Below are 26,120 nucleotides of genomic sequence, written 5' to 3'. Positions count from 1 at the left end.
AGCAGTGCCTGGCCAATGCCTACTTCATACACACAAGCCACAATTGTTGACTTTGCAAATGCTTGTTTTTACCAGGGCTTCTGTGAAGGATAGGCATAGTCCTTATAAATCGATTGACTGAATGCAGACTTGGTTAAGACATTATTACACCAGTGGTCTGTTTATAGCTCCAATTAAATAATTAGCTCTCAGAAGACTGCTTTGAAAGAACACTGGCATGCCGTTAGAGTTTAAAGTTTGATGAGTAGGCTTGATTAAATCAAGGTGAAAGAGTTTCCATGAGGAGGTGTTTTGCATGGGTAGAGGCAGGAACTGGGTGGGAATGGCCATGGGAATTCGCACGGCCATGGGCAGTCAATGGGTAACCAAAAAACACCTACAACCTTTGTGTCCCTCCTCATATGCCATTTCTCCTTATATGTGTCCTAATGCAATAGTTTCGCCTTACAGAGCCAACTAATAGCCCAAACTAAGAATTCCTTAACAAATTGTGGTGAAACGACCACTGAGGTGAGTTGTCCCAGATCCATGTCGCCCACCTGTCGGAGATCTGTCACTGAGGCAGAGTCCAGCTACACAGCTCGGTAGCCTGTTTGGAACAAATACAAAGTCCAAGAGATAGTTGCTTTGACATTTTCATGCCCAGGTTGTCCAAATGCCTATCTGGGCCTACTCCGGTCAATGTTACTTGAGACTTGAGCGCCTACCAAATGTGGCAGCACGTCTACTGACCACGATCTTACTTAGAGCGGATAACACCTGTCATCAGAAGCCTGCATGGGCTCATGATTAAGAACAGAGAGAACTTTAAGATTGTACTTATTGCCCATTTGGATTGTAATGGCAATGTTAAAGGTATTTGTATCGGCAACCATCACCATCAAAGTGTCACCAAGCGCTCTGGCAGATTTGAAAAGGAGGTGTCGTGGTGGTTAGTAGGGTGTAGTGGGAATAGGAGAAAGCTGTGATGTCCTGTTGGCAGCTTCAGTTTGGTTTGCACTATCTGCTGACCTTGAGTGTGGTTATCAGGTCGGTGCAAGTTCCCATGTGCTGTTGATCCGGGTTATGTGTTGTTTGTTGTTGCAGTGTGGTGAAGTACGTGCAGATTGCTGTGCAGAGAAGTGGTTGTGTGAGTTTCTGTATGAGAAGTGTATGGGGAAATTGAGGTTTTAGAGTAAGGTTAGGCGGGTTTGTTCTTTTTGGATATCAACCTAAACGAACACTGAGATCTTCCACTGAATACTGAAATAGTGATAAGATTCAGAAGGTCTGAGCAGGCAGGCAAGATTTTTCTCTCTTGGCCCCATCCATGACGATTTATCTCAAAACCATTCACAATGACAAGCAATTCAAAAAATAGTTGAAAGACTCTTCTTAGAGGCCCTAGCTCACTGTAACTGCACTCTCTCTTAGCGCCAAGAGGCCGACTGCTAAATACTGTGCTTTGTAAATATAACATAACACAGCATGTAGACACCTCCATCCTACTTATAACTAGGGCTCCTGTTTTGTGGAAATTACTTTTCTGTAATTTGAGTCTGTATTTATCCATAGTTATCCACATTTATTTTTTGGCATATAAAAACATAACTTGCAACCAGAATCTGTCTGCATTTATTTGAATGAAAAAATGCATTTATTAAAAAGAATCTCTCTCTCTCTCTCCCCGCCCCTCTCTCTCTCTCTTCTCTCCCATGCAATGTATGATTGACAGCATAGGGAACCAAGCAGAAACACTTGTTTTTACGTTTTTTCCATTTTCGTAAATAAATACAGAGATGAAGTAGGTTGATTTCTGCCTATATGTATATTTCAAAATCAGTAAAAAAAAAAAAAAAAAACAGGGACCCTTATTTAAAATTAAAAAGAGCTCTGAAGAGGTTTCCGAGCCGCACATGTATAATACAAAATACAAAACCTTAAAAAGAAAATGAAGGCATAAAAATACATACAATTATGATACATAACTAAAGCACTATGGTGGTGAATTAGCACAGTATACAATCTAGTAATATAACGTAACAACAGGACACATATTGATTAGAAGCACCAAAACATATAAATATGATCCTCCTTCCCATAGCGCCTTGAGGTGAGAGCACTCTCGTAATGCAGCGCTACAAATATTCAAAATAAATGAACACGTGTATGATTACTATATTTGAAAGAAAATATATTAAAGTCAATACACTGAAAAAATAAATATGATCACTAAATATGATGTAGAAAATATAAACAAACAATATACTACATATTATGTAGTCACATATAATTCTTTAGAAACTCATAGCGCTTTGAGGTGAGCGCATTCTTGTAATGCAGCGAGCTAAGGGAAACCCCAAAATCAATGAAATACCGTATTACACTCATTCTGTTAAACTCAAAGTATATAAATATCAATATGAGTAAATATGATTTAGAAAGTACAAAATGGTGAAATAAACATGACGTCTTCATTCATTTATGTTGTATAATCCCCTAGCGCTTTGAAGATAACTCGTAATGCGGCGCTATGAATTCATATCACGTATTAATAAGCAGAATGACTAAACATGATATAGACACCATACGCGAGGATGTGTGTTTCATGCTGCGGGGTGGGCCGTCCCGGGACGCCCTGCTGCCCATGCGGGGGTCTCCCCCCTGCCCGCCCCGAGCTCCCTTTGTGTCCCACCCAGGCAGGCGGTGGTAGTGTCCCGTCTGGAACACAGGGGTCTCCCTTCCCAGCACTTGTGCCCCCTCCTCTCCTTATTCTGCGCCCAGACTCTGGAGCATGCATGCTGTCGCCGATCAGAGACACAAAGTTGCAATGCCCAAATGTTTCCTGCCGTGACCCGCGCTCCCCTTCCTGCATGATTTTTTTCTTTTTTGGGGGTACAGCGTGGACAGCAGCCCGGGGGGGCACTGTGAGAGAGAGTGGGGGCCATGTCACCCTGATCCGGCACGGGTAAGAGGCGCGGGGGCTGCTGCAGCTCTGCCGCTTGTTCCTTCCTTCTCTCCTCCCCTGCCGGGGGCTCTGCCTCCCCTCCCAGGCCGCTCCCCCTGCTGCTGCGACTTCTCCCGGCCGCCTGGCTCACGCGAGGCCCCGGCTTCTGGCTGCCCTCTCCTCGGGCCATGAAAAGCTGCTTTTGTGTCAATCGGAGAGACGAGCTGCTGCGGGTAACAGTTAAGTTTGGCTCACAAAGACATTTTCTTGCTGAAAAAAAGCCCACGTCTTGACATTTTGATAGCAAGCTCCTTGTTAAAGAGGCAGCCGGGCCTGCCAGGTTGCTGCCACTGAGTGAGTGAGTGTGTGGGCAGTGTGCCTCTCTCTCTCTCAGTGCGGCTGCTGTGGTAGTGCCCCTTGCCTTCTACCGTTATTCTAACAATGTCCCCCTTTCCTAGTTTCAGCATGCTCTTGCCTACTTCTCTGTTCTATTGACAGTGCAGAGGGGAACATAATAACACAAACCAACCCTTCATCAGATTCCTCTCTGGTATTCTTTAGTTTTTGAATATTTGGTTAATCTGTGTGACAACAAGCATACAGATATAATACGGTGGGTCAATAAACATGACATTGCCAAATTTTATGGTCCTGATTTGGTTCTTTATTGTATTTTGCATCAAAATACCCTAGCCATTGCCAATAATGAGATTGTGTGTTTGAACAACAAAAGGGTCTTATTTATCCAGGGGTCTCAATTCGTCCAATGTCAGGTGTCCTATCTCATGTACATCGTTGTTTTTGTTGAATTCTGGTACTTCTAGTTTCCAGTTGTCAATATAGATATACAATGCAATACAGAACTACAAATGTGTCCGTGGTAAGGGGAACTCGGGGCTGGATGTGCGACTCAAACTAAGGGTCTCATTTCAAGAAATGACGTAATATCCTCTGTATTACTGTCAACTGCGTTTTTCGACCTCCATGGTACCACACTAGCACCCACCTGGTCAATTTACCATGTTAAGGCCCCCATCAATATGATGATGAAATGTAAACATTGCAGTGGTTTGCTTGAACTGCTGCCATATTTATATATTCCATAGCATCGTTTTTTCTGTAGTGTATAAGGTTTTAATTAACCAAATTGCACTTTAAACTAAATAAAAAAAAAAAGCATAGTAGAAGTTCTCATTGCCACTATTGGTTCTCCCACATGGTGGATTACAGCATTTGGATGTCCTCTTGGAGTCCTGCAAGGAAAAAGGATGAGGTAGTGGGAGCAGAACAGAAGTTGCTATTTGATTGGCTGTGTGAGGCAGAACAGAAACTACAGTGGATGGTCCCCACCGTACATAGCTGCCAAGTGGTCCCATGCCATTTGCAACACCTTCAGCTTCTCCTGTTTTTTTTTTTCAACTGCATGCTCGGACTTCTAGACCCATACTTACAATGGGAAAAGAAAAACTTCAAGGACCAGCAAAAGTAGCTGCCAAGTTTCACAGTTCTATTCGTGACACCTCAAGCCAGTCCTGATCTTTTTTCAATTGCCTGCTGGAACTTGTAGTCTCGTTTTTCCCGTTGTAAGGCAGGGCCTACAAGTCCCAGCATGCAGTGGGGGTTCGGGGGAGGGAGGGGAGGGAGGGGAGAAACAGAACTGGCTTGAGGTGTCACGCATGGAACGGGGAAACTTGGCAGCTACAGCTATGTAAAAACCCAGGGCTGACTCAAGGTGTCACACAATATAGTCACTTGCCAGCTATGATTTAGGGGTTCGGCAGGCCCAGCCCTACAGATAAGAGATGTATCGGACACTTTTACTCCCTAAAAATAGGCAAATATTCCCCAAAAATAAAAATAGGGAGTATACATTCTGCCAACAAAAAGAAGGAACCATACAACCATGTTCCCCTGTTTTCACTTGTGCAGCTTCATGGATCTGTTTGGACCAGTAGTGCACATACTACCACGGGAACAAACTATTATTATAACTGCTTCATCAAAAGAAGTAAACATGTATCTTTCAATGTGCATGAACAACTAAGTGCAAAGAAATAATTATTACAAAAACATTTCCGTTTTCCAACTAAAACATACTTGTATATGGTTATATGGGAATTGGATTTACAATTTTATTCCCTCAAAAATCATTTTAATCCCAACATAAAAAAATAGGGAGTAAAATACTTGTTGGGAAGGACTCCCAGGTATGCCAGAGCAATGCTGGAAGTCTGCAGACTTAGGAGAGCCCAACTCCCTCCCCAGTATACACGGAGGACTCAGTCAACGGCAAGTTCAAACTGCGGTTTATTACAAATAAAACCAACAGGTATCAGCACAGGAACATGGAAGAATTCATGCACATCTCAACTTCCCCTGGCTCGCAGGCCAGTTTTGCTGCAAAAACACGTCACTACTCCGTCACTACTTGGGCCAGTTTATCGCAGTGTGGGATTGGCCGTCAGAAGTAGAGTAGAGTAACCTATATGGGTACATTATACATGTTAATCTACTGGCTGCCCCGTTCCATCTCCAATTTACTAACCATAACATTGTTGCAGAGTAGTGGACTTTCTCGCCCATTGCTACCCACCCCTAAGGTACTAAACTCTGATTGACTAGAGCTCACGTCCCCAGGCCTGGGACCCGAAATGGTTCTCAGATCACTGTGCACCTCTTCAAGGTGATGGGAACGACTATGTGTCTGCATTGTAACTTGTGCATACCACCTTTTTCTCATGAGAATGTGCTCCGAACGTTTGCAACAAATGTCGCCGCCTGTGGTTGTTTCTGCTGGGATCGGCTCTCTTTTCCACAAATGAGAATGTCCATTGTCCTCCTTGGTCGGATCAAGTGTCTGGAGACCACGATATTGAGCTTTGCAGCTCCTAAATCTGAGGATTTATTCCCTTTCTTGCAGCTGGTCTCTTTGCCGTCTGGGGACTGGAATGTCTGTCTGTATCTCTTGACCTTGGCAGTGGGTCCTGTTTCACACGTCTTGCTCTCTGTCCAGCCTGAATCGGCTCAGCTCGTCCCTTGCTCAGTGATCTGAGGCCTGCTGTAGTTTTCCTAAACTGTTTAATGCGGTTCCTACATTGTCCATGTTATAGTACACTTTCCATAGGTTAGTCACATGTGGCTCTGTCAGGTGCCATAGGTGCTCCTGCAGTTCAATAGGGTTATTTGCATTAAGCATCTGCAAGCTTTGCTCAGGATCTCTTGTGCCTTGCGGTTTTGTGTTGCTGCGTTTTGGTAATGGCAAAAAATGATAAAAGCAATGACAGTATGTATATGTATCTGTCCTTTAACTATAGAACTGTACACTCATGTTCTTCATGTATTCAAGTTTGTGTTTGTGCCGTGCAGCGCGGATTGCACGTATGCTTTATGTCTAACGCTGCTATGTCATGGTGTCACTAGTGACGTCAGCACCGTGGCTCCTCGCTGTTCAGTCGAGACTGTCCATATAAGATTAATTAATAATGGTCTCTGGCTCTTCTCCCACACATGGATAGACTTGTATTTCCCTAGATCTGTATGGCTAACTGATTGGGTGGGTAGCTCTCTGTCTATTTGTCGATCATGGGTGTGTTTGAAATTCATTCGAAACAGAATGGCTGATTGCAGTGCTTTCTGGCCTTCCGTCTTGTCATGAACTTGATGGGAGGAGAGGGTGGTAACAGGATCCCGACTCCCTTTACTCCTACTTCCAAATCTCATCTGGAGCACTGGGCAGGCCAGAGTCCATTGCCTGCATGCAGCTTAGTGGGTAGGCGAAAAGGTGAGGTGACCTGATCGAAGGTGTAATTCATGAGAAAGTGCTTCATTTGCGTGCCTGTGCAGGTACGTTTGGTACAATTGAAGGGGCACAAAACCCACCCCTTTAAAGGTGTGCCTATCCAGTAAAAGGGTGGCGGGAGCGAGAGTTTGCAGTGACATTGTGTGGCTTTTCAGGAATTAATCACGATAATGGGCGTGTAGGGTCTACTTCAGGAATTGTGATGACTTTATAGTTCCTTTTTTATTGATGATGCTGATCATCATGAAATGTGCCATAGTCAGCTTTATTTTTTAAGTGGAACCTACATACCCAGTAAATAATTTGAAAATGCAAATCATATGCACAAGTAGTGTTTGCACAAATGTAATATAAAAGTGAAAATTTTTTTGTGTATCCCAAAACAGTCCTCGTTTGTTACAATGGCTGTTATTCATTCTAACTGTGTGAAAACATTTCTTGGTCATATTTTTGCTTTTAAAAGTAATTCATCGATATAAGAATCCCACTTAAAAAATTATAGGGACCTTCATCAAAATATTTCCTAACCTAAACGTTCTTAAAGTTACCATAATTTCTTAAATTAGCCCTACATATCCTCTACCCATACCAGGCCTGTAAATATGCAGAAGTTTTGTTTGCACACACATAGTAAATTCTCTCTTAGCCACGTTGCAGATCATTACCAGTTTACATTATGATCCCGCCATCCAGGCCAAAACGTATTGGGCGGGGGGCACTAATTAGCTTACGGAAACCAAAATACAGCAGCAAATGATGTCCAAGGACGTGAAGCCAGAGCAAGGCCGTACCAGCCTCTTTTAGTAAGATGGCCGTACATGACCCATTGGACACTTTCCCTTGCTCTACAGTACAACTTTCTTTTTCCTCACATAATAGGGTTCTGCCAGGGTGGGGCTGGACTGGGCCCAAAAGCATCCCTGGAAATGTTTTTCAAAGTGGCCCCATATTAACATATAATGGAAGCTTTGTAACACATTCTTTACTTCATCCCACTCAGAAGAGGGCCATCAGGAGTTCCCTGTAGGCCAATCCACCCCTGGGCTCTGCTTGGTAAGGAACTGCTGAGGAGAAAACGCTGAATGCCAATGGCCCAAATAATGGTGGCAAATTACTGTGCACTTTCATCACCTAGCATCACTGCTTGATCATTGACAATCATTTAAACAAAATATGCAGCGCACAGAGGCACTGCTCTCCAGTTCCTGATTTATAGCTCATATCCTCCTGAATTCATGCAATTTATCTATAGGGTTATTTTCCTTTTATAAATGTATGACTACAAGTACCTGGATGCACAGTGATGCAAGTTTAAACACCAGCACTAGCTGAGGAGCTTCTAACTGACAATGGAGCACTTGAGATATTTGTGGTTTCCCACTACTTAAGACTTACCGACTGCACAAGAGCCTGTGTGGTAGCCCCTGCTTTTAGACTTTCTCAGCGGCATGCAGCTCGCTGTTATGCATGACGTTATTACAATGGAAGACACTGCTTTCAGCAGTGTATTAATTGTATTTAGCACTTGGAGCAGGGGGCTCAGCCAATCGGGTTCCGCGTATTGCAGGCTGAAACCTCTAATTTCAGCCTGCGTTCCATGGAACCTGCTGGCTGTCTTCCCACAGTGCCATCTCCCCCCTTCCTGTTTAAAAAAGGAACTGTTTCCCACCCCAACCCTCCCCTGCGACACTTAACCGATGGTTGCAGCACCTGCCGTCGCCGCTTCACTGTCTCTTGCTTTTCCAGGCTGCCATGGTAATGGAGGGGGGGCTTTGTGTGGAGCCATGCTTCATACAACCATGGTGGCCATCTTAGCAAAGAATGTTTATTAATTGAACGAGAGGCGCGTGGCGTCACGTTCAATGCAAGGCATAAAGTAAGCAGTGTCTTATAGCAATTTGCTATGCAATTCTGTAGCATTGCTAATTAAATTCACACTTGTGTAGCAAAACTAGCTACTTAAGTTATGCTGTTCAATGAAAGCACAGCTCACCCTGCATTCCTCCTGTTCCCAGGGCTATCTCCACCCTCTTTTCTCATTTCACTGCAATTTCAAAGGGGCTATTGGAGGGATAGGCATGTGTGGGAGTGCTAGTCAAGAATTTCTTTTTCAAATAAACGCAAAACAGAAGTAATCAGGATGATACTTTTATTAAGCTTACTATATCCTGTATGGCAGAGACCAGTATGTGTTTACTTTCTTTTTTTTTTAAAGATGGTCATTTAATTCTATTCCTAAAAATGAAAGCTGTTACATAATGCATAATTGCAGTATTGCTACTGTAAGGCACTGCGTTGTCTCCATGCTTTACAAGATTAGGTTAGTGTAGCTAAATCTCAGTGTCAACTATATTTCATTTTGTTGGGGAAGATGCATTATATTGACGAGAACACTTTTGAGAATGTACATGATCACACAGCAAAATGGTTTTTATGCCAAGCATAGTTTTGTGACCTGCGGTTGCATATATCAGTGCAACTGGTGTTCAAACCCATGAGTGTATTCCTTACTTTTTGACATTCTAGCAATTCTCTGCCTGCTACTCCATCTGCTTAGTCTCTTACTTTCTTTCCTCTTACATAATGAATGCACAAAGGTAATTACGCAAAGCAGTGATCACTAGTTCAATCCAGTCTGTGCATCTACAGATGTACTGCAATGCCATACTTAGAACTCGCTTTGCTCTATGATTATGATTGCATTATATAGTAGCACCTGTGGAGAGAGCTTCCCAAACTGTTTTCAGAGCCTTTTTATCATATGTTTTCATTTATTTGTTTCCATTCATCTTTCTAACATTGTAAAGACACTCATCCAAGCCTAATTGCCCTCTTGCATTGTCGAGTAAATTTTATGAACGGTTAGTACCGTTTGCAGGATATGTTTGATACTGTTATATACATTTGCTTTGTCTGCTGTAAATGTCAAATAAAAGTTTCACAATGCATTGTTGGCCACTGGATAGCAACAGAGTGCCAAACGCAGTGTGTTTGTGGTGGCATGTACTATTTTACATAAAGCACATTTACATTGTTTGCCCGTTGCCATGTGCCCAGTGCATTTCTCTTGGGTTGAGTAGCCTTTTTACTCTGCATTTGCAGATACTGAATGCTCACAAGGCCTAGTAGGACCGCCTCTGTCTTTTCTCCTCATTGTTATTATATTTGCCTTTCGCTCCTCTGTGGGTGCTTTGAAACACAATTCCTTGATGTATAAGCACCTTACAAATGCGCGATACATAAAATAAATAAAATAAGTTATTAGACCTGCAGGTCTAGCCGACTTTTTCAGAGTTTGCAGGGCCTGACTTATCTCACTAATGTCTTACTTCAGCAGGACACAAAAATGCTGTATTTGTGCTTATTTTATATCTTGGGTACAAATAACTTCTGGTGACATTAAGAAATATTAGTAAAACATTGCTAATCAAATGGATTTGTTTGCTAATCGGGAACATTTTAATTAGCAATGTCTGCTAATCAATTTTTGAAAACTAATTTATGACTTGCTATGAATGAAAATCCTTTTTGAATCTTTTTTTAACACCCCGGGTTACAACTTTGGTAACCCGGGGTGCTAATAGCATTAGCACCCCTTTACATGGGCTGGCACGGGGGGTACCATCGCAGTGTCCTCGTTATAGGCCGGAGTGAACCCCGGGCTGCTGGGATATTACACCACTGTACAGCCCTTGGAACTAGTCTGTTTCTTTGAATGCAGGTAAATATTGAGCACCCCACAGGGAGCTGTATGTTGGGTTTGTCTTTGAGAGACAGATGAGCCCGCTCACAGCAAACTGACAAGATGACAAAGTATTTGGAGTATATCACAAGAGTCTCCTGAGGGGGGTGTGGTCTCGGCTTGTAAGTGATTTCAATCCAGCACTCCAACTAAGTCAATTCCTAGTATGGGATGCCCAATGGAAACCCTTATTTATATATTTTTATGTCAAAAGTTTGTTTAATTCTGGATGATGTACCCTTATATAATGCCCCTCTCTTTAAATTCCCCGGTCTCGCTGAACCATGAAATAGGTTTGTTTTGCAAATTAAAAGATTTATTTGAAGAATTAAACGATATAAATATATCACACTTTTATAAATATGGATAATATCTGAATATCACACTTATGAATATGAACAATGATAGGCAATGGGTAATAATACAATATCAACAATCTCTTTAATCAATTAGGAGTAGGAATAGGAGGATTAATCTAGCAGAGAATACTTTGTATGAGTTCAAGGAAATGCAATGATAGGAAGAAATGCAACACAGAAATAAAACTTGATATGACTTCAATCAAAAGACAGTATGATCACTCTTTCCCCTGTTACTACTCACTCCCTCCAACATGCAATATGAAGATATGGAATGAGGGCACACAGGTATCCGGAATAACAATCAACAATGCAGTTCAATCCCAATTCCCCCAGCAAGCTTAGAGAGAACAGGTATGATTTTAAACAGGTCAATTGCTTTTGAATGTGATTTAGTAATGTATGGAAAAATGCTAAAAAAGACTTTAATTCACTAAATGGATTCCGAACTAGTGAGAGTTGCTTTGGATTGGTTCAGGTCAACACTAGCAATGATTGTAGAATGATTAGCAGATGGAAAACGAAATTCAGAAGTTGAAAGCAAGAAATGGGTATTTTACATAGAATGAAATTGAGCCAAATTGCAAATCGCGGCAACTTTTCTGCATGCGGGAAACGCGATTACGGAAAAACTATAAGGAATTGTCATTTTGGGTACGCTAGAAGGCTGAGGATGTTGGCTTAAAAATGACATTAAAACTTTGTTTCTAGGACATACGGTTCAGAAATTACAGAGGTTTTTGTGAAGGTAGATTTTTCAGAAACAGAGTCAAGATTTCAAAATGAAAGATTTTGCTTTAAAGTTTTGGAACCAATATTGACGTATACTAAGGTGCTATGAAAGTACAAGATACCCAACGGGACAACCACCAGAACAGGGCGCCTTCCACTCTGATTGTTGTGCGCCAGGACACTTGACTTTCTTCAAAAATATCAGCGCACAGATGATTATCGCTACAATCATCACAGGCTATATAATGAGAAGAATTCAGGATGGACACAAGATTCTATAATGCAGTTCTGGATAGGTTGAAATGGATTGAATATGATTACTTTAAACTAAGAGATAACTATGGACAGTTCTATACTAAATACTCACTCCTATGGCTTTGGAATGGAATGGGCCTGTCAAAGATCTGGTCAAGGGTTTGGACTTCACTCGCCACCGGACAGGTCTCAGGCACTGGGTTCTGCTCTCAGCAAGGGCCTCTGGTCTGCGTGGCCTCTTGGACTGGATCTGACGGGTTCTTGATACAGCTCTGCTCTATAGGTCTGGATCTTGGTTCTAGCACAGGGTTCTTAGCTAGAATAGCAAAACAGCTCAGCCAGGCTGTTGGATTTTGTGGTGCCCCTTGGAAGTTTAGGGGTTAAAATCAGGTTGCTTAAGATTCTGAAGGCCAGCTGATAAGAGTTCAGCTTTTTGGATTGGGCCTTTCTGCTTCAAAGTTCTACAGTCTGGATTCTGGATCTATGTCTGGAGCCTGGATCTTCCTGCAGAGTGCTTCGCCAGGGATCAGTTGATGAGTGAGAAAGTGTGTCTCTGGGTCCTCAACAGTCCCTATTTATCCATTTTCCAAAGTGGGTGGGGAGGCTGATTGTCTATGCCCATCGCTCTAAGGATCTGATAGGTCAGAGAATTCCCTGTCCCCTGATTTGAGAAGGGAACAGTGTGTCATCATGTGTCAGAGTGATGCTGCCATTTACAATCTAGAGAAGAACCTCCCCTTTGCTTTTACTTAGAAAATCTATTTTTCCCAAAAAACATATTTCCAACATGCACAACTTTTTAATAATACACAATTACATGACAGATTGCTTAAGGTGCATTTCTGTTCAACTCTCATTTTCCTGCAAGCTTTAGTTCGCTTTTGGTGGGTTACACATTTTCGGGTCTGTACAGTTTTTTACATATATATGCACATACCATCTGGTCATACTTCTGTAATTTTTCATGTTCCTAACACAACCACACTAGCTACAATATTAAAAACATTCGTGGTTCAGTCTCAGAACATCGCACAGATTCCAGATTAGTTTTAAACTGTGAGCAAATGTTTCATTTTAATAATCTCTAAGTTTCATATTTTTGTCAGTTTGGTACAATATTTTAGAAGTATTTTCCTTAAACATATATTTAATCCAATGTCAAATCCACATTTTCAGTCTGGCCCGCCTCCAAAGCTGGGCTGAGTCAGAGGGTCACATGGCTTGTCTTCCTGCCAGAGTAGTTGTTGTCAGTCACACCCGAATTAGCATTCCTATTCCGTTCAAGGAACCCATTGTTTCTTGCTCAGGGCAGCAGAGGAAATCTCCTCCCCTTCTGATTAACATGCCAATGCGAAATCCTCTCCCTTGGGTGGGAATGAACAAGGTGTGAGATTCTCAGGGAAAGAAAGCCTCTTGGGAGTTTTAGCTAAATCAGGTTACCTTTTGGTCAATTGTAACATAGTTCCTTGTGAGAAAATTACATTTATAAATTTAAAATAAGCAAACATATCTTTAATTCCAGTCTTTTTCAACATGAAAATCAATGTGTGGCACTTTATATGCATTTGATGGAAATACCTTCTTTGGCATATTTAGCTTTTGACACAAGTTTCTCCTGTCAGATTTAGAGATTGCCAGCGCCTGTCGGAGGCGAGTAACGGTACTGCACCCATATTTGACAGATTTCTTTCCATCAAGTATCTTTAAAAGTGGATTTTGTTCTGATGACATATGATTCTTGCTGACATTGTAATTATTTGGATTCTTGCAGTAGAATAATGTGGAACACCCAACAAGGAGGTTGGATCTTTTTGTGTGGTTTGTGAGCCATGATTTTTGCAATTTTGACAGCCAGGGAAAAAACGGATTTTTAAAACCGCTTTGTTTTTCTTTTGCAATGATTTTGCTCTGTGGGCAGCCAAATGATGGGTTTTGGCAGTGGTCTCCGGTGTTAAAACTGACATAGGCAAAAGGGGATGGGGGCCTATTTTTCAGATTTTTACTGCGCACTTTCTGGTGATTTTTAGCGAGCAGCATGCTTTCCGGCGGCCATTCTGATGTTTATGCTGCAAGCAATGCACAGTAATTTTGCAGGGCTTGGACTAGTGGGTTGAAACATCCCACAGGCTGCACAGGCTCACTCCCCACACTGACCTAGCAGGAATATCTAGGAAGAGCTTGCTTTTGGGCAAAAAGTAGGACTCTGCCTGCTTGTGTGTACCCTCGACCTTGGATCCAAGATCGGTGTCTCGGTCTGAGCAGAGTCCTCCCCCCGCTCCCACCCTGTGTCACCAGCCACCTGGGTGGTCCATGCTTCTAAGGAAAGGTATTTCCCATGCAGTAAGCAATCGTGCGATCCCCTGGTTTGGAGTTATTGGCTTAGGATCTCCCATGTAATGGGATGGTCACCTTCCAGGGCGTCATCAATTTTCTAACCGACTTATTGTGTACAGTTGGTGCACTGATTTCTCTGCAAAGGGTTTTATATCGATGCTTTTGGCTGCAGTGCCTTCTTTTGCAAACCGATGGTATGCGAGAACGCACTCCTGTTTCTTATGAGGCGAATACCTTTTATTTAAGGGTTCTGGGCCGAGAAATATGCACAGGGAGAAAATAAGTGAGTAAAGGCCCTTCAAGAAACAGACTAGTTTATAGAACGCTTGCATTTTGGTTTGTACTCCATGTTCAAAGACCTCTTACATCCGCGGGCTTATGTAGCCCCTGCACCCATCTGACACAGTCGGGGGCAATATACACATATTCGAGCTCTTAAGTCTGCACGGGCACGCTACATCCACCGTAGGTAGACATGCTGCCACTTATACCCTCAGCAATGGTTTTCGTGGTCCCCCCCTTGGGTTTGGCAGAGACATGTTTCTCTATTTAGCAGACTGCTAGCCCACCAGATTCCCTCTTACTTTTGCTGTTCTTTTGCCTCCTGTTTAGTATCGCAGTGCCCCTGATCATGCCGCTACGCGATGCATGGCAACTCGGGAAGCTGCAAAGGGAGCTCAGGAGAAGCAGGATGACACAGAGCACCCAGGTTCGATCCCTTGGTCCGCACTTAGAAAGCTCTGGGTATTAAGCGCATTATAAATAACCTATCATATCATATCGTAGGCTTTCAGGTGTGTCTGTCTAGGAGTGTCCTATAGAAAACCCTCATGTAAGGTGTTTGTATGTTTTTAGGCGTAGGCGTGATTTGATTTCCAGAGAGGACTACTGTATCCACTAGAGGGGCCTGTGCTTGACCTCATGGTCATAGGATCGAATTCCAGCAGGTCCACTCAGCCCTTCATCCTTCTGAGGTCCATAAAATGAGTACCATTAAGCTGGGTAACAATAAACCTCTATCTGTCAATAGCACCAATATGCCCCCCTGGAGGTGAATGTGCGCTCTACAAATACACCTGTTATGTTATATCCTTCCACTCATGTAAGCCCTGTGGGAAGCACTACGTACTGGTCTTGTGGGTGCAACCAGCATCTCCCAACCCCCACACCCCTGGCATATTGATGCATGTGGGAGGTTTTAGAGTGGCGGTCCATGCACCTCTGCATTGTCCTACGACTAGTGGCCAGATGAAAGTAGTTGTACTTGGGTCCTCTCTGCTCACAATTAGAGCCTGGTCGGCAGGTTTGAGTCTTGTTACCAAAGAGCAGTGGACTAGTTGGTGACCCTCCACACCGCCCCCGCAAGCATTAGGAGAGCCTTGTTACCAAGTCAAGTAGTTGAGCGTACTTGTGCCAAGAGAATCTCCCCCTCCAACCCTTGCTCAGCCATTGGTATTTGATTATGGGTGTTTGAGTGATGGATTACAGAGCCTAGGTCAGGTGTAGCTGGTAAGATGGCTCAGCGGGTGGAGCGCTCCTTGCTGCGATATGTGTATGATCTGCAGGTTGGAATCCCGGCAAGGCCAACTCAGCCTTTCATCCGCCCGTGGTCGATAAACGAGTACCAACTCCGGTTGAGTAATATTGTATGTATGTGCGTTGTATGTAAAGCGCTTAGGCGTGAGTGCTATATAAATAACACATCATTATCAGTATTAGGAACAGTTTAGTGGGCTGGCCGTGGCTAGTCCTGGACCAGCATGCAGCTGGAGGATTGAAGCTGTCTGTCTTCACGCCACACCCTCTGCTCAGCATTGGGACTTCATTGTGAGTTTTGGAGTGGCCGCCGTGGCTTCAGTTCTGGGTCTTGGTACCATTGTGGCGAAGGCAGACCAAGAGGAGGTGTGCCCTAGGCTCCCCATGTTCAGCATTAAGGCTTGGTTGTGCATTAGGGAGTGCCAATCATGGTGTTCTGGTTGGAGTCTTGGTTTCACTGTGCCGTAAATTCGGACCAGGTCAGCAGGTTTGTTTGTCACTGCTGAGGTCTAAGCCTTGATAAAGCTGCACAGCTAGCATGCTGTGAGCATCGGGATCCCCCCTGCCCAGCCATAGGAGAACCCACTTGCTGTGTCAGGTTACATAACTGGCACCAGCATCTGGGTGCCCAGTTAATGCTTTCTGTTCCTCTACCTTCCCTGGTAACTGGCACCAGCATCTAGGTGCCCAGTTAATGCTTTCTGTTCCTCTAACTTCCCTGGTAACTGGCACAAGCATCTGGGTGCCCAGTTAATGCTTTCTGTTCCTCTACCTTCCCTGGTAACTGGCACCAGCATCTAGGTGCCCAGTTAATGCTTTCTGTTCCTCTACCTTCCCTGGTAACTGGCACCAGCATCTAGGTGCCCAGTTAATGCTTTCTGTTCCTCTACCTTCCCTGGTAACTGGCACCAGCATCTAGGTGCCCAGTTAATGCTTTCTGTTCCTCTACCTTCCCTGGTAACTGGCACCAGCATCTGGGTGCCCAGTTAAAGCTTTCTGTTCCTCTAACTTCCCTGGTAACTGGCACCAGCATCCGGGTGCCCAGTTAATGCTTTCTGTTCCTCTACCTTCCCTGGTAACTGGCACCAGCATCTGGGTGCCCAGTTAATGCTTTATGTTCCTCTTCATTCCCTGGTAACTGGCACCAGTTAATGCTTTCTGTTCCTCTACCTTCCCTGGATTGGCTTTTATTGGAGCAGACGGAATATAGAGCCAGATTAACCCTTTGCTTACCTTCTTCACTTTTCCCTTCCTCTGCATTAAGGGTGAGAGTGATCCCGGTACTTACCTTAAGTGAAGACAAATGCCTTTGAAGCACTCCTCTGCTTTTAGTCGCAGAGTACTTGTAAGTACTGTTGAAACAATTACTGTTTGATAGTTCAACCTGGAAGGAGTGAGTGAAATGGCTTCTTCGCTGCCGGACGGGAAATGCTTTAATGGAGAGCAGTTTATACTTAAGATTGATCTTACAATCTAAAGCATGATATATGCCTATTAAAAGCAGTCTGCTGCAGTTGTGAAAGACCTTGAAGGACAGGCGGGTAGCCCCTTTCTCCTCTCCTCTTCTTGGAAGCCGGGTTACTTGTGACGGCCTTCTTACCAGTATAGCAAGCAGCATCTTTTACATACAAGGCGACATTCTCACGTCAACAGAAAGGAACATTACTAGCGGTACCCTGCAGAAACGCCATTTGCTTAGAAATAGATCGTCCACAATTATAATTTTTTACTAATTATAATTCGTTTTATAATTGTTTTATTTATAACACGCTTAATACCCAGGTGTTTCTAAGCAGGCGGATCCGGGGATCGAACCCGTGTTGCTCCATGTTGTCTTGCTTCCATGGCGAGCACGTTGCCCCTAAGCTATCCTCCCGAGACTATGACTCCCATGATCCTTCACCACTGACTATGCTGGCCAAGTCTGATGGTAGATGTAGTTCAAAACATCTTGAGGGCCAAAGGTTGCAGACCACCCACCTAACCCATGAGCTAGCCACCTGAATGTTGAGACTGGTCGCCTTTAAAGCGAGGAGTATGATCTGGCATGCTGGGATTACATGTTCGTAAAATCAAGTCATCCACACGCACAGGTGGTGGTGAGGTGGATGGAGGGGTCAGCATGGGCCTTGTTTTGATAGTGTTTCTTTAAATTGTAGGCTTGGAGTGCGATTGTGATCTCATAGGTTTATAGTGATAGTTGCATAGGCGCATCAGATTAAGAACTTGCATCCGTCTGAATGTTGTCGGGACACGTGAGATAAGCATTGGTGCCAATACATCATGTGAAATTGGCGGGACTGATGACTTAATGCACATTCTAGTGTCCTGTGCTAAATGCAATTGCTTAAGGGAGAGGTATATGAGACCATGTTTGCATAGATTGAGAGTCTGCGCTTAAGGAAGAGGTATATGAGATGTAAGACAACTCCCAGCGATCAGACCAAGAAAATACAACCCGCTAGGGAAAAAAAGCTAGGTGCACCCTTTTTCGAGAAGTACAAGAGTTTTATTTTGTATACAAATGAGAAAGGCGACAGGGTATTGCAAATTCACTGCCAAAGAGCTCTCTGATGTCTTTTGCACGAAATTCAAGTTATACACACTCAAATTGTCACTCATGACGCACTCCATATGGTATCACTCCATATTATCCCCTCCAAAGATATCGCTGTATATATGGTCGACTGGAACGGCCATAGGCGATATTTTGGGGGGGATAATTTTGGGGGTTATTGGGAGCAGGGGTTGCGGGGGTTCCCCCCCCCGCTCCTTTAAAAATAATGCGGGGTTCCCGGGGTGTCCCCCGCAGGTTCCATGCCTTAATATGGCAGCAAAAATATGGCGATATTTTTGTATGGCGATATTTTTGTGGGGATATTAACACATGGAACCCTCCATATACAGTGTTAATCCCCCAAGCTCATTGGCTGCCGCCTATATACATGCTGATTGTTACATATAGGCCATCCTCCAATTGGTGCAGCTGTCTTCTTGCTCCTCTTCACCACACGTGAATAACGTCCCTGTCCATTATGGAATGTTGAAAAGCAATTGGTTACATCAACTAGCACCACCCTACCTTCGACCCTAACCACGTGACATGCACATGGTTATCAATGTGAACTCAGTGGGCAACTTTGAGGTCTGCCTGGTCCTTGCGAACAAAGCAGCTCTTTTCTCATACCAGACAGGTTGGCACCCCCATCATGCCATCTCCACTGTATGGGCATCATTCTTAGCTCTCCATGGCACAAAACATAGATCACGTCATTCTCTGCTTTCCTCTTTATCAGTTTCCCTCGCTGCGTGTGGGCCTGGGTTCCCACTAATCAATCCAGTTCACAAAGGATTTAGAGCCCATTTCCCTGCACTTCTGGTAGTTCAAATAGACTGACCGTCATTCTGGGGGGCACTGGTGTCTTAAATCTTGGTTCATGTTTTGGCATCCCAAGACCTCTGTCTTTGCTCCCAGGAATACAACCTTGGTGCTAGGCCGCAGCCCTCCACTTGCACACATTCCTCCCTAATTAGTTCCAAGACCTAACTGATGTGGGGGCATATGCATGTTCTCTGCCACGCCTGGGAATCGGGATGCAATGGTGAGGCGAGGGATACAGTCTTGTTGTTCTGTGTTTCTATGAAAACACAGCCTGCAAAGATTCAGGCCTATTCGTACACGCTGTGTGAGTTCAGGTCATAACTGTTGTGTATATATGTATACTACATCCTACGTAGTTCAGGTGTAACATTATTGGGTTACTTTCCCCTGTATGATTTCCCACTTCTGCCAGTTATCCCCGTCCATAACACACCCCTCTATGCCATCCCATGCTCATTTCCATATGTTTTTTATTTTTCTAAATCATCTAGGAGCGGTGGTCTGTAGGTGCACCCCAATAGAGATCATATTTGCGTAGATTGAGAGTCTGCACTTAAGGAAGAGGTAAATGAGACCACATTTGAGTAGATTGAGAGTCTGCGCTTAAGGAAGAGGTATATGAGACATTAACGTAGATCGAGAGTCTGCGCTTAAGGAAGAGGTATATGAGACCACATTTGCATAGATTGAGAGTCTGCGCTTAAGGAAGAGGTATATGAGACATTAACGTAGATTGAGAGTCTGCGCTTAAGGAAGAGGTATATGAGACCACATTTGCGTAGATTGAGAGTCTGCGCTTAAGGAAGAGGTATATGAGACCACATTTGCGTAGATTGAGAGTCTGCGCTTAAGGAAGAGGTATATGAGATCACATTTACGGAGATTGAGAGTCTGCGCTTAAGGAAGAGGTATATGAGATCACATTTGCGTAGATTGGTAGTTCGTGCTTAAGGAGGCGGTATACGAGACCACCTTTGCGTAGATTGAGAGTCTGCGCTTAAGGAAGAGGTATATGAGACCACATTTGCATAGATTTAAAGTCCGTAGGAGAGCCAAGGGACAACGTATGATTTTGACCGCCGTTGATGTACTATTGAATTATGCTGGAGCACGATTTATCCATAAAACAATGATAATGAGCGGATATTAGACCTGTTAACTTCCTCTGCATTTTAAAGGGAAATGTTTCCGTTTACTTTCTTATTTGACGGGCGTGGGTTGGATGCCCTGTCTCTTGTAGTACTTGCCCAAGCTGAATAAAGTTTTTATTCATGTAGGGCCCTTTGAGTAACTTCTTGTGCCCTGCGGAACAGTCCTGTTTTACTCTCTGTTAGTTCATGCCTGGGAGTTACCAGGGACAGCCATACGTACATTTGACAAGAGAATGGAAAGCTCTGGGAAAAGCAAACGGAACAGAGGCAGCGCTTCTAACACGCAGCACTTTGCAAAAAGCAGGGGGTGGCCGGGGATCTGTCACTTGAGTCTACTGTCCTGGGCGTAGTCGCTCTGCCTGGGACAAGCTGTCTTTCTGATGCACGTGTTTTGTTTGATGTGCAGTAGCTCTCAGCAGAGTTGGTAAAATGCAGGGTCTTTGTCACCTGTGCTACTCTTGTATGCTGGTCTGGCAAGTCTGAAAGCAATGATGGCTTGGAAAGACAGGCAAAGGCTTTCCAAATGGTTACCCAAAAATGTAATTGATCTCTTGACCTCTGGGATTATGCCTCTTCTTTCAAAAGTCTTATTTCTCCAGATTAATACAACCTGCTGCTCTTTGATGAGCCGCCTACTGTGCGTTCAAGGTAAAGTTTGATCAAGTAAATTACAGCGAGGGTTTTAGCCATTTAAAATGTTTGTCTACTTTGCTGTGTATTCAAGAAGAGGTTAGCTGTACGCTTGTTCCTTGTATGCAAGATAACCGTTAATCCCATCACTTCAGTCAAGTGGAAACGTCACTATCAAGGGCCAAATAGTTTCCTTTAATTAATACATTTCATTCTCTCAGTATTTCGTTCATGTATATTGTTGTACTTAGCCAGGGCATCGTAGACAGTTTGCGTTATGCCTGGTTAGGACATCGGTTCCAGTTTCCAGCAAAACCACTGTGCACATACTGCCACATAAAAATGTGTTACATAGTACCAACGTTTGTATATATATTGTTGGGAACAGCCAGTGTGAAAATGTGGTTTACAACTGCAACCCTTGCATCTCTTGTTGAGAACAGGCAGCATGAAAATCTGTTTTACAGCGGCAATGCTGGCGTCTATTGTTGAGACAGGCCAAATGACTTTTGTTGGTTACAACCAGCATCAATCCAGGTAGGGCACAGGCCTTTCATTGTGGTTTGGACACAACGCTGGCATATATTGTTGGGGCAAGCCTCTTGATTTTTCTTTGAGCGCAGCTTGCATAAACATTGGTTGGAAAATGCCTCTGTGTACTGTTGGGGGCCAACTGAAATGTGCATGCTTTTTTTATGCAATTTTCCAGAAATCTGTGCTGTAGCATGCACGTTTTCAACCCGTTATTTCGGGTGTTCCCAAGGGAGACCCCCTTCCCTGCTCGGAACTCCTCTGAATGGGTGCAGCCTCCATATGCTCGTGTGGACGAATACGGGCAGATAGCTTACTCCACTCCGCGATGAAAAGCCACCATTGGTCCCTGTAACCTGGATTGCATTTTTTAGTTTTTTCAAAATTCCATGGCCACAGAGTATTCGGTTATTATGGTAAAATAATGATGGAGAGGTCTCTTAATGCACACGATCATGTTGGGGAGAACTGATGGAGCTTGTTAATGTGAGTCTTTCAAATGGTGCTATTTCAGTAGGTGTCTCTGATGAAGCTTTTTTTAAATGGAGGGTCTCTGGTGGACTGTATTCAGGCAAAGGGGTATCTGACCTGCCTTTTTCCGGTGGGGGGTCTCTGTGCTAGTTTAGGAGCAGGGTCTCAAAATGAGCTTGTTCAGGTGGGGATCCGTGACAAAGCCAGTTCACACGTGGGGGAGGGGGTGAATACCTTCTATTTTAATCCCTAAAATTAGGCTGATACCCTAAAAAGAAAAAAAAGAGGAATAAAAGATATGCATGTGTCTGCCCCTTTATGCCACCTCATGGGATGTGCTTAGGCCAGTTTGAGCATCATCTGGCAAAAAGGAGAACTACGCATTAGTGTGGCCTGATTTCAAGGCATCTATTCGATTTCCCCTTTGTTTGCCGAATGGCACTTTGGCCAATATTTCTTTTTAGTTTTTTAGTTTTTTCCCCTACCTTTTTTTTAAATTATTTATTTTTATTTTTTTACTGAAAGAAAAGCATGGGTTACACAACTGCACCCTAACCCCTCCCACCCCTTTATATACAAAACCTAAACTTAACACATATAGATGTGTGTTAAAAGTGCAAAAAGCTGGTAAAAAATTCATCAAAAGTGAGTTATTCCCTTTGGAGACCTAGCTGATGAAAACAGCTTAGATTGGAAATAAATCTATTTTGTACATTAAGATCTATGTTCCTAGAAATTCACTAGCTGGGAAGCAGAACCACATATCTATTCTAAAAAAATCCCTTTACTCCAAATTCCCAACATAGGGAATACAATGTTTCCTCTGAAGGTGGCTTATTTTATGGAGCAAATTCAGGTAGGACCTCTAATGGAGCGTGGTTTGGCGGGGCTTCTATTGAAGCATGGTCTGGTGGGGCCTCTATTAGAACTTGGTCTGGTGGGGCCTCTATTAGAACTTGGTCTGGTGGGGCCTCTATTGGAACTTGGTCTGGTGGGGCTTGTATTGGAGCTTGGTCTGGTGGGGCCTCTAATGGAGCTTGGTCTGGTGGGGCCTCTTTCAGAGCTTAGTCTGGTGGGGTCTCTAATGGAGCTTGGTCTGGTGGGGCCTCTGTTAGAGCTTGGTCTGGTGGGGCTTGCATTGGAGCTTGGTCAGATGTGGTGAGTGTCTTAAGGAGCTTATTCCAGTGGAGGGAGTCTCTTACAAACCTTGATTTGGTGGGGGTCTTATTGGCACTTTGTTAGAAGGGGGAAGTCTCTAACTGAGCTTGTTCTGGTTGTGGCCTTAATTGGAGCTTGGTCCGATGGCGGAGGTGGATGGAGGGGTACCCTGTGTCTTTTGGGGGTCTCTGTTGGAGTTTGGTCCATTTTTGGGTGTCTCTTATGGAGCTTATTAGCTTATTTGAGTGAGGGGGGGAGTTTTTTTATACAGATTTTTCAGGTGGCTGTTTATGTTGGAGCTTGGTCGGTTTGGAGGCGTCTCTTACAGAGCTTGCTCAGGTGGGAATGTCTATTAGAACTTGTGCTGATGGGGTCTATCTCTTATGCAGCTTGCTCAGGTGGGGCTTTCTATTGGAGCTTGGTCAGTTTTGAAGACTGAACTTAGGGCCCTTGGCAGGTAGTGTGTCATGCAGTTGGATGGGAAGCAAAATAACTCTGTACACCAAATAACCCTACCAACTCAGGAAGATGGCAAATTCCTTTTACTGTTTCATTATCAATTGTCTAAAACAGCGAGTTACAACGGACATCAACAGATGTCGCACAGCGTTCTCTCGAAGCATTTCATAAAAAACCACACTTTTATAGTTAAAACTCGTCATATGTGATGTCATGCTACGTGGCAAATAAGAAAAACCTACGGGGTACTGGTTGGCTCAAGGGGAACATCTAAGTATACTTTCTATAAGGGGTCGGTTTGTGATTGGGTCTCTACAGTCAGGTGGACAACTCATGCCCACCCCTAGTGCAAGTCATCTTCAAAGGTTATTAGGAACACGGTACATCATTGGCTTTCAAACTATAAGGCCCTTCGTTATATGGCCCTCTACAATTGGTTGGCACACTTGTGCCCTTCTAGAACATTCAGCTCACTAGCTGTGCGTAAGCCCATACGCCAGGGGTCAGGGGGTGGACTGGACTGAACCTCCCCGCCCAATTAGCCCAACATCTCTCATCAACCATGCCTTCTGCCATGAGGATTGTCTTTGAACTTGGCCTTACAATATATTCTCTTCTCTGGGAATATAAGGGAGTGTGAGCACATGCTTATCATAGTTCTGGAATTGTGTGCCCAACTCTATTCTCATCCTGGGCTCATGTGACAGGAGACCGCAATTTGGCCCATTTTGCAGCATTTAATTGGCTTGAATTAATACATCTTGACACTAATTGTGTTCTTTCTTTGCACCATAACAAGGGATGTTTCAGCTTCTCTTGTTCTCTGTCTTCAAGAATAGATAACCAGTCTTGGCTGCCTTCAGTCTTGACACCAGGTCAGACAGACCTTCACGATTCGTCCATGCTCCCAGCTAATTCTCTGCTGCGACACAGCTTTCAGCCCTTCTCTTCATGGTTTGAACTTACTAAAATTGACACCTATGCACAGCTTCTACATAATGGCGGCTCTGCCTGCAGTCTATTCACTACATGTAGCCAGCTTCTAAGATTACTTGATCTACTTGCTTTGCTGCATCTGTACTGTTATTGAATGATTTGTATTTTCTACAGTTTACTTGATTCTTTACTTCGTCATCAGTTTCTATAAGGTCCATACATTCTCTTCTTCAGCAAGTCTTCTCTGTGCATCAAGCTCGTTTCTTGTGATGTCACCAACTTCTCTTTCTCTCTTTTTAATATTCCTTCGGAGATCTCCTCAAAGAGATTGCCATCTCTTCGGGAATACATCTGATAGGGTTTTCTTAGTGGATACCTTTTCTCGAAGATTCGAAGCGGAATAGTCACAAATGCTGGTGTCAAGCATGGCACAATTTCAGGCTGCCAGCATATAGGTAGTAGGGTTGTGGGGGTATTTCCGGCAGGGGCAGTTGGCTGCTCCTCTACAAGAGCCTCTTGCGAAGCTTGCTCCAGTGGGGGGAAAGGAGGGTGTCTGGAGCTTGGATAAGAGTGGGAGTCTGTTACAGAGATTGTTCAGGCGCGGAATCTTATGGAGCTTGGACCCATGGGGTGAGTCTCTTACAGGGTCTCATCAGATGAGGGTTATTAATGGGGCTTGGTCTTGTGGATAGAGTGTCATAAACCGCCGATTACGTCCGTTCTGGACATCGTGGTCCCTGACCCATAGAGGACCGAATTCCGTGATCCTTCCAACATGGCCGTTGAATACGAAATGCATCTTACCAGCCGTTACGCGCTACGTTCAACTTCCTACAAAACAGTCACGCCCCCGCGGCTCTGCGCGTCTCAAAGCTACCGCTTAGTGTAGTCAGACCTGTGTTGCCGGAGTTCGCTCGGGGGCTCCTTCCGAGTCCCGTTTTCCCATTTCCCTGATTACACTCCTTTTTCCTTTCCCTTTCCTTGAACTACCCTCTTCTGTGCTTTTCTTCCTGGATTTCTCCTGTGTTCTGGTCACGGCGTTCCGTGCCTCCGAGTTAGGATACTGTTTCCTTCCTGGTTCCCGATCCTGGATATTTGAACGCTACTTGGCGTAGGACTTGCAAACCTCATTCTGGAATCCGAAGACCTGCACACAGGCCTGTATAAATCCTGGACCGTGCAAAAGAACACATCCAAGAAGGTCGCAAGCAAAGAGAAACAGGTGAGAAGGGGAGAGACTTGTGACATAGAGCCTCTAACAAATTATGTTTAGGTTGGGGTCTCTATTGGAACTTTGTTAGGAGGTGGAAGGCAACAATAAATCTTGTTGAGATGGAATCCAAGATAAATCCGTTTATGGTGGGGCTTCTCGGTATCTTATTTAGTTGGTGGTCTCTGGCAGAGTTTGTCCAGGTGGGATCTCTGAAGGAGCTCATTCATGTGGGGTTCCTCATGCATATTAAGGTGTGAATCTCCCACTGAGTTTGTTCAGGGGGAATCTCTGACTGAGCTCATTTGTGGGGGGGTCCCTCATGCATCTTGTTCAGGTGAGAATCTCCCACTGAGTTTGTTAAGGGGGGTCTCTGATGGAGCTCATTCATGAGGGGGTCCCTCATGCATGTTAAGGTGCGAATCTCCCACTGAGTTTGTTCAGGGGGAATCTCTGACTGAGCTCATTTGTGTGGCGTTCCCTCATGCATCTTGTTCGGCTGAGAATCT

General features: G+C 44.0%; 1 protein-coding gene across 3 annotated transcripts in view; it reads left to right on the top strand.

Moving 5' to 3' along the window:
• Positions 1–2,611: 2,611 nt before the first annotated feature.
• Positions 2,612–26,120, top strand: part of MVB12B (multivesicular body subunit 12B) — a 786,673-nt gene continuing 763,164 nt past the window's right edge. Inside the window, exon 1 of one of the 3 annotated variants that reach the window (XM_069609391.1) lies at positions 2,612–2,947. Coding sequence is in view for 2 of the 3 variants with exons in the window: in XM_069609394.1 (XP_069465495.1) it covers positions 3,115–3,165 (51 nt within the window). In the remaining variant the exon portion in view is untranslated. The other 2 variants (XM_069609394.1, XM_069609389.1) reach the window with 2 other exon arrangements.

Source organism: Ambystoma mexicanum, chromosome 8 (genome assembly GCF_040938575.1).
Source record: "Ambystoma mexicanum isolate Mex_15411 chromosome 8, UKY_AmexF1_1, whole genome shotgun sequence".
NCBI classification, from domain to species: domain Eukaryota; kingdom Metazoa; phylum Chordata; class Amphibia; order Caudata; family Ambystomatidae; genus Ambystoma; species Ambystoma mexicanum.
Note: the sequence above shows the minus strand (reverse complement) of the source record. Positions and strands in the feature narration are given on the sequence as shown.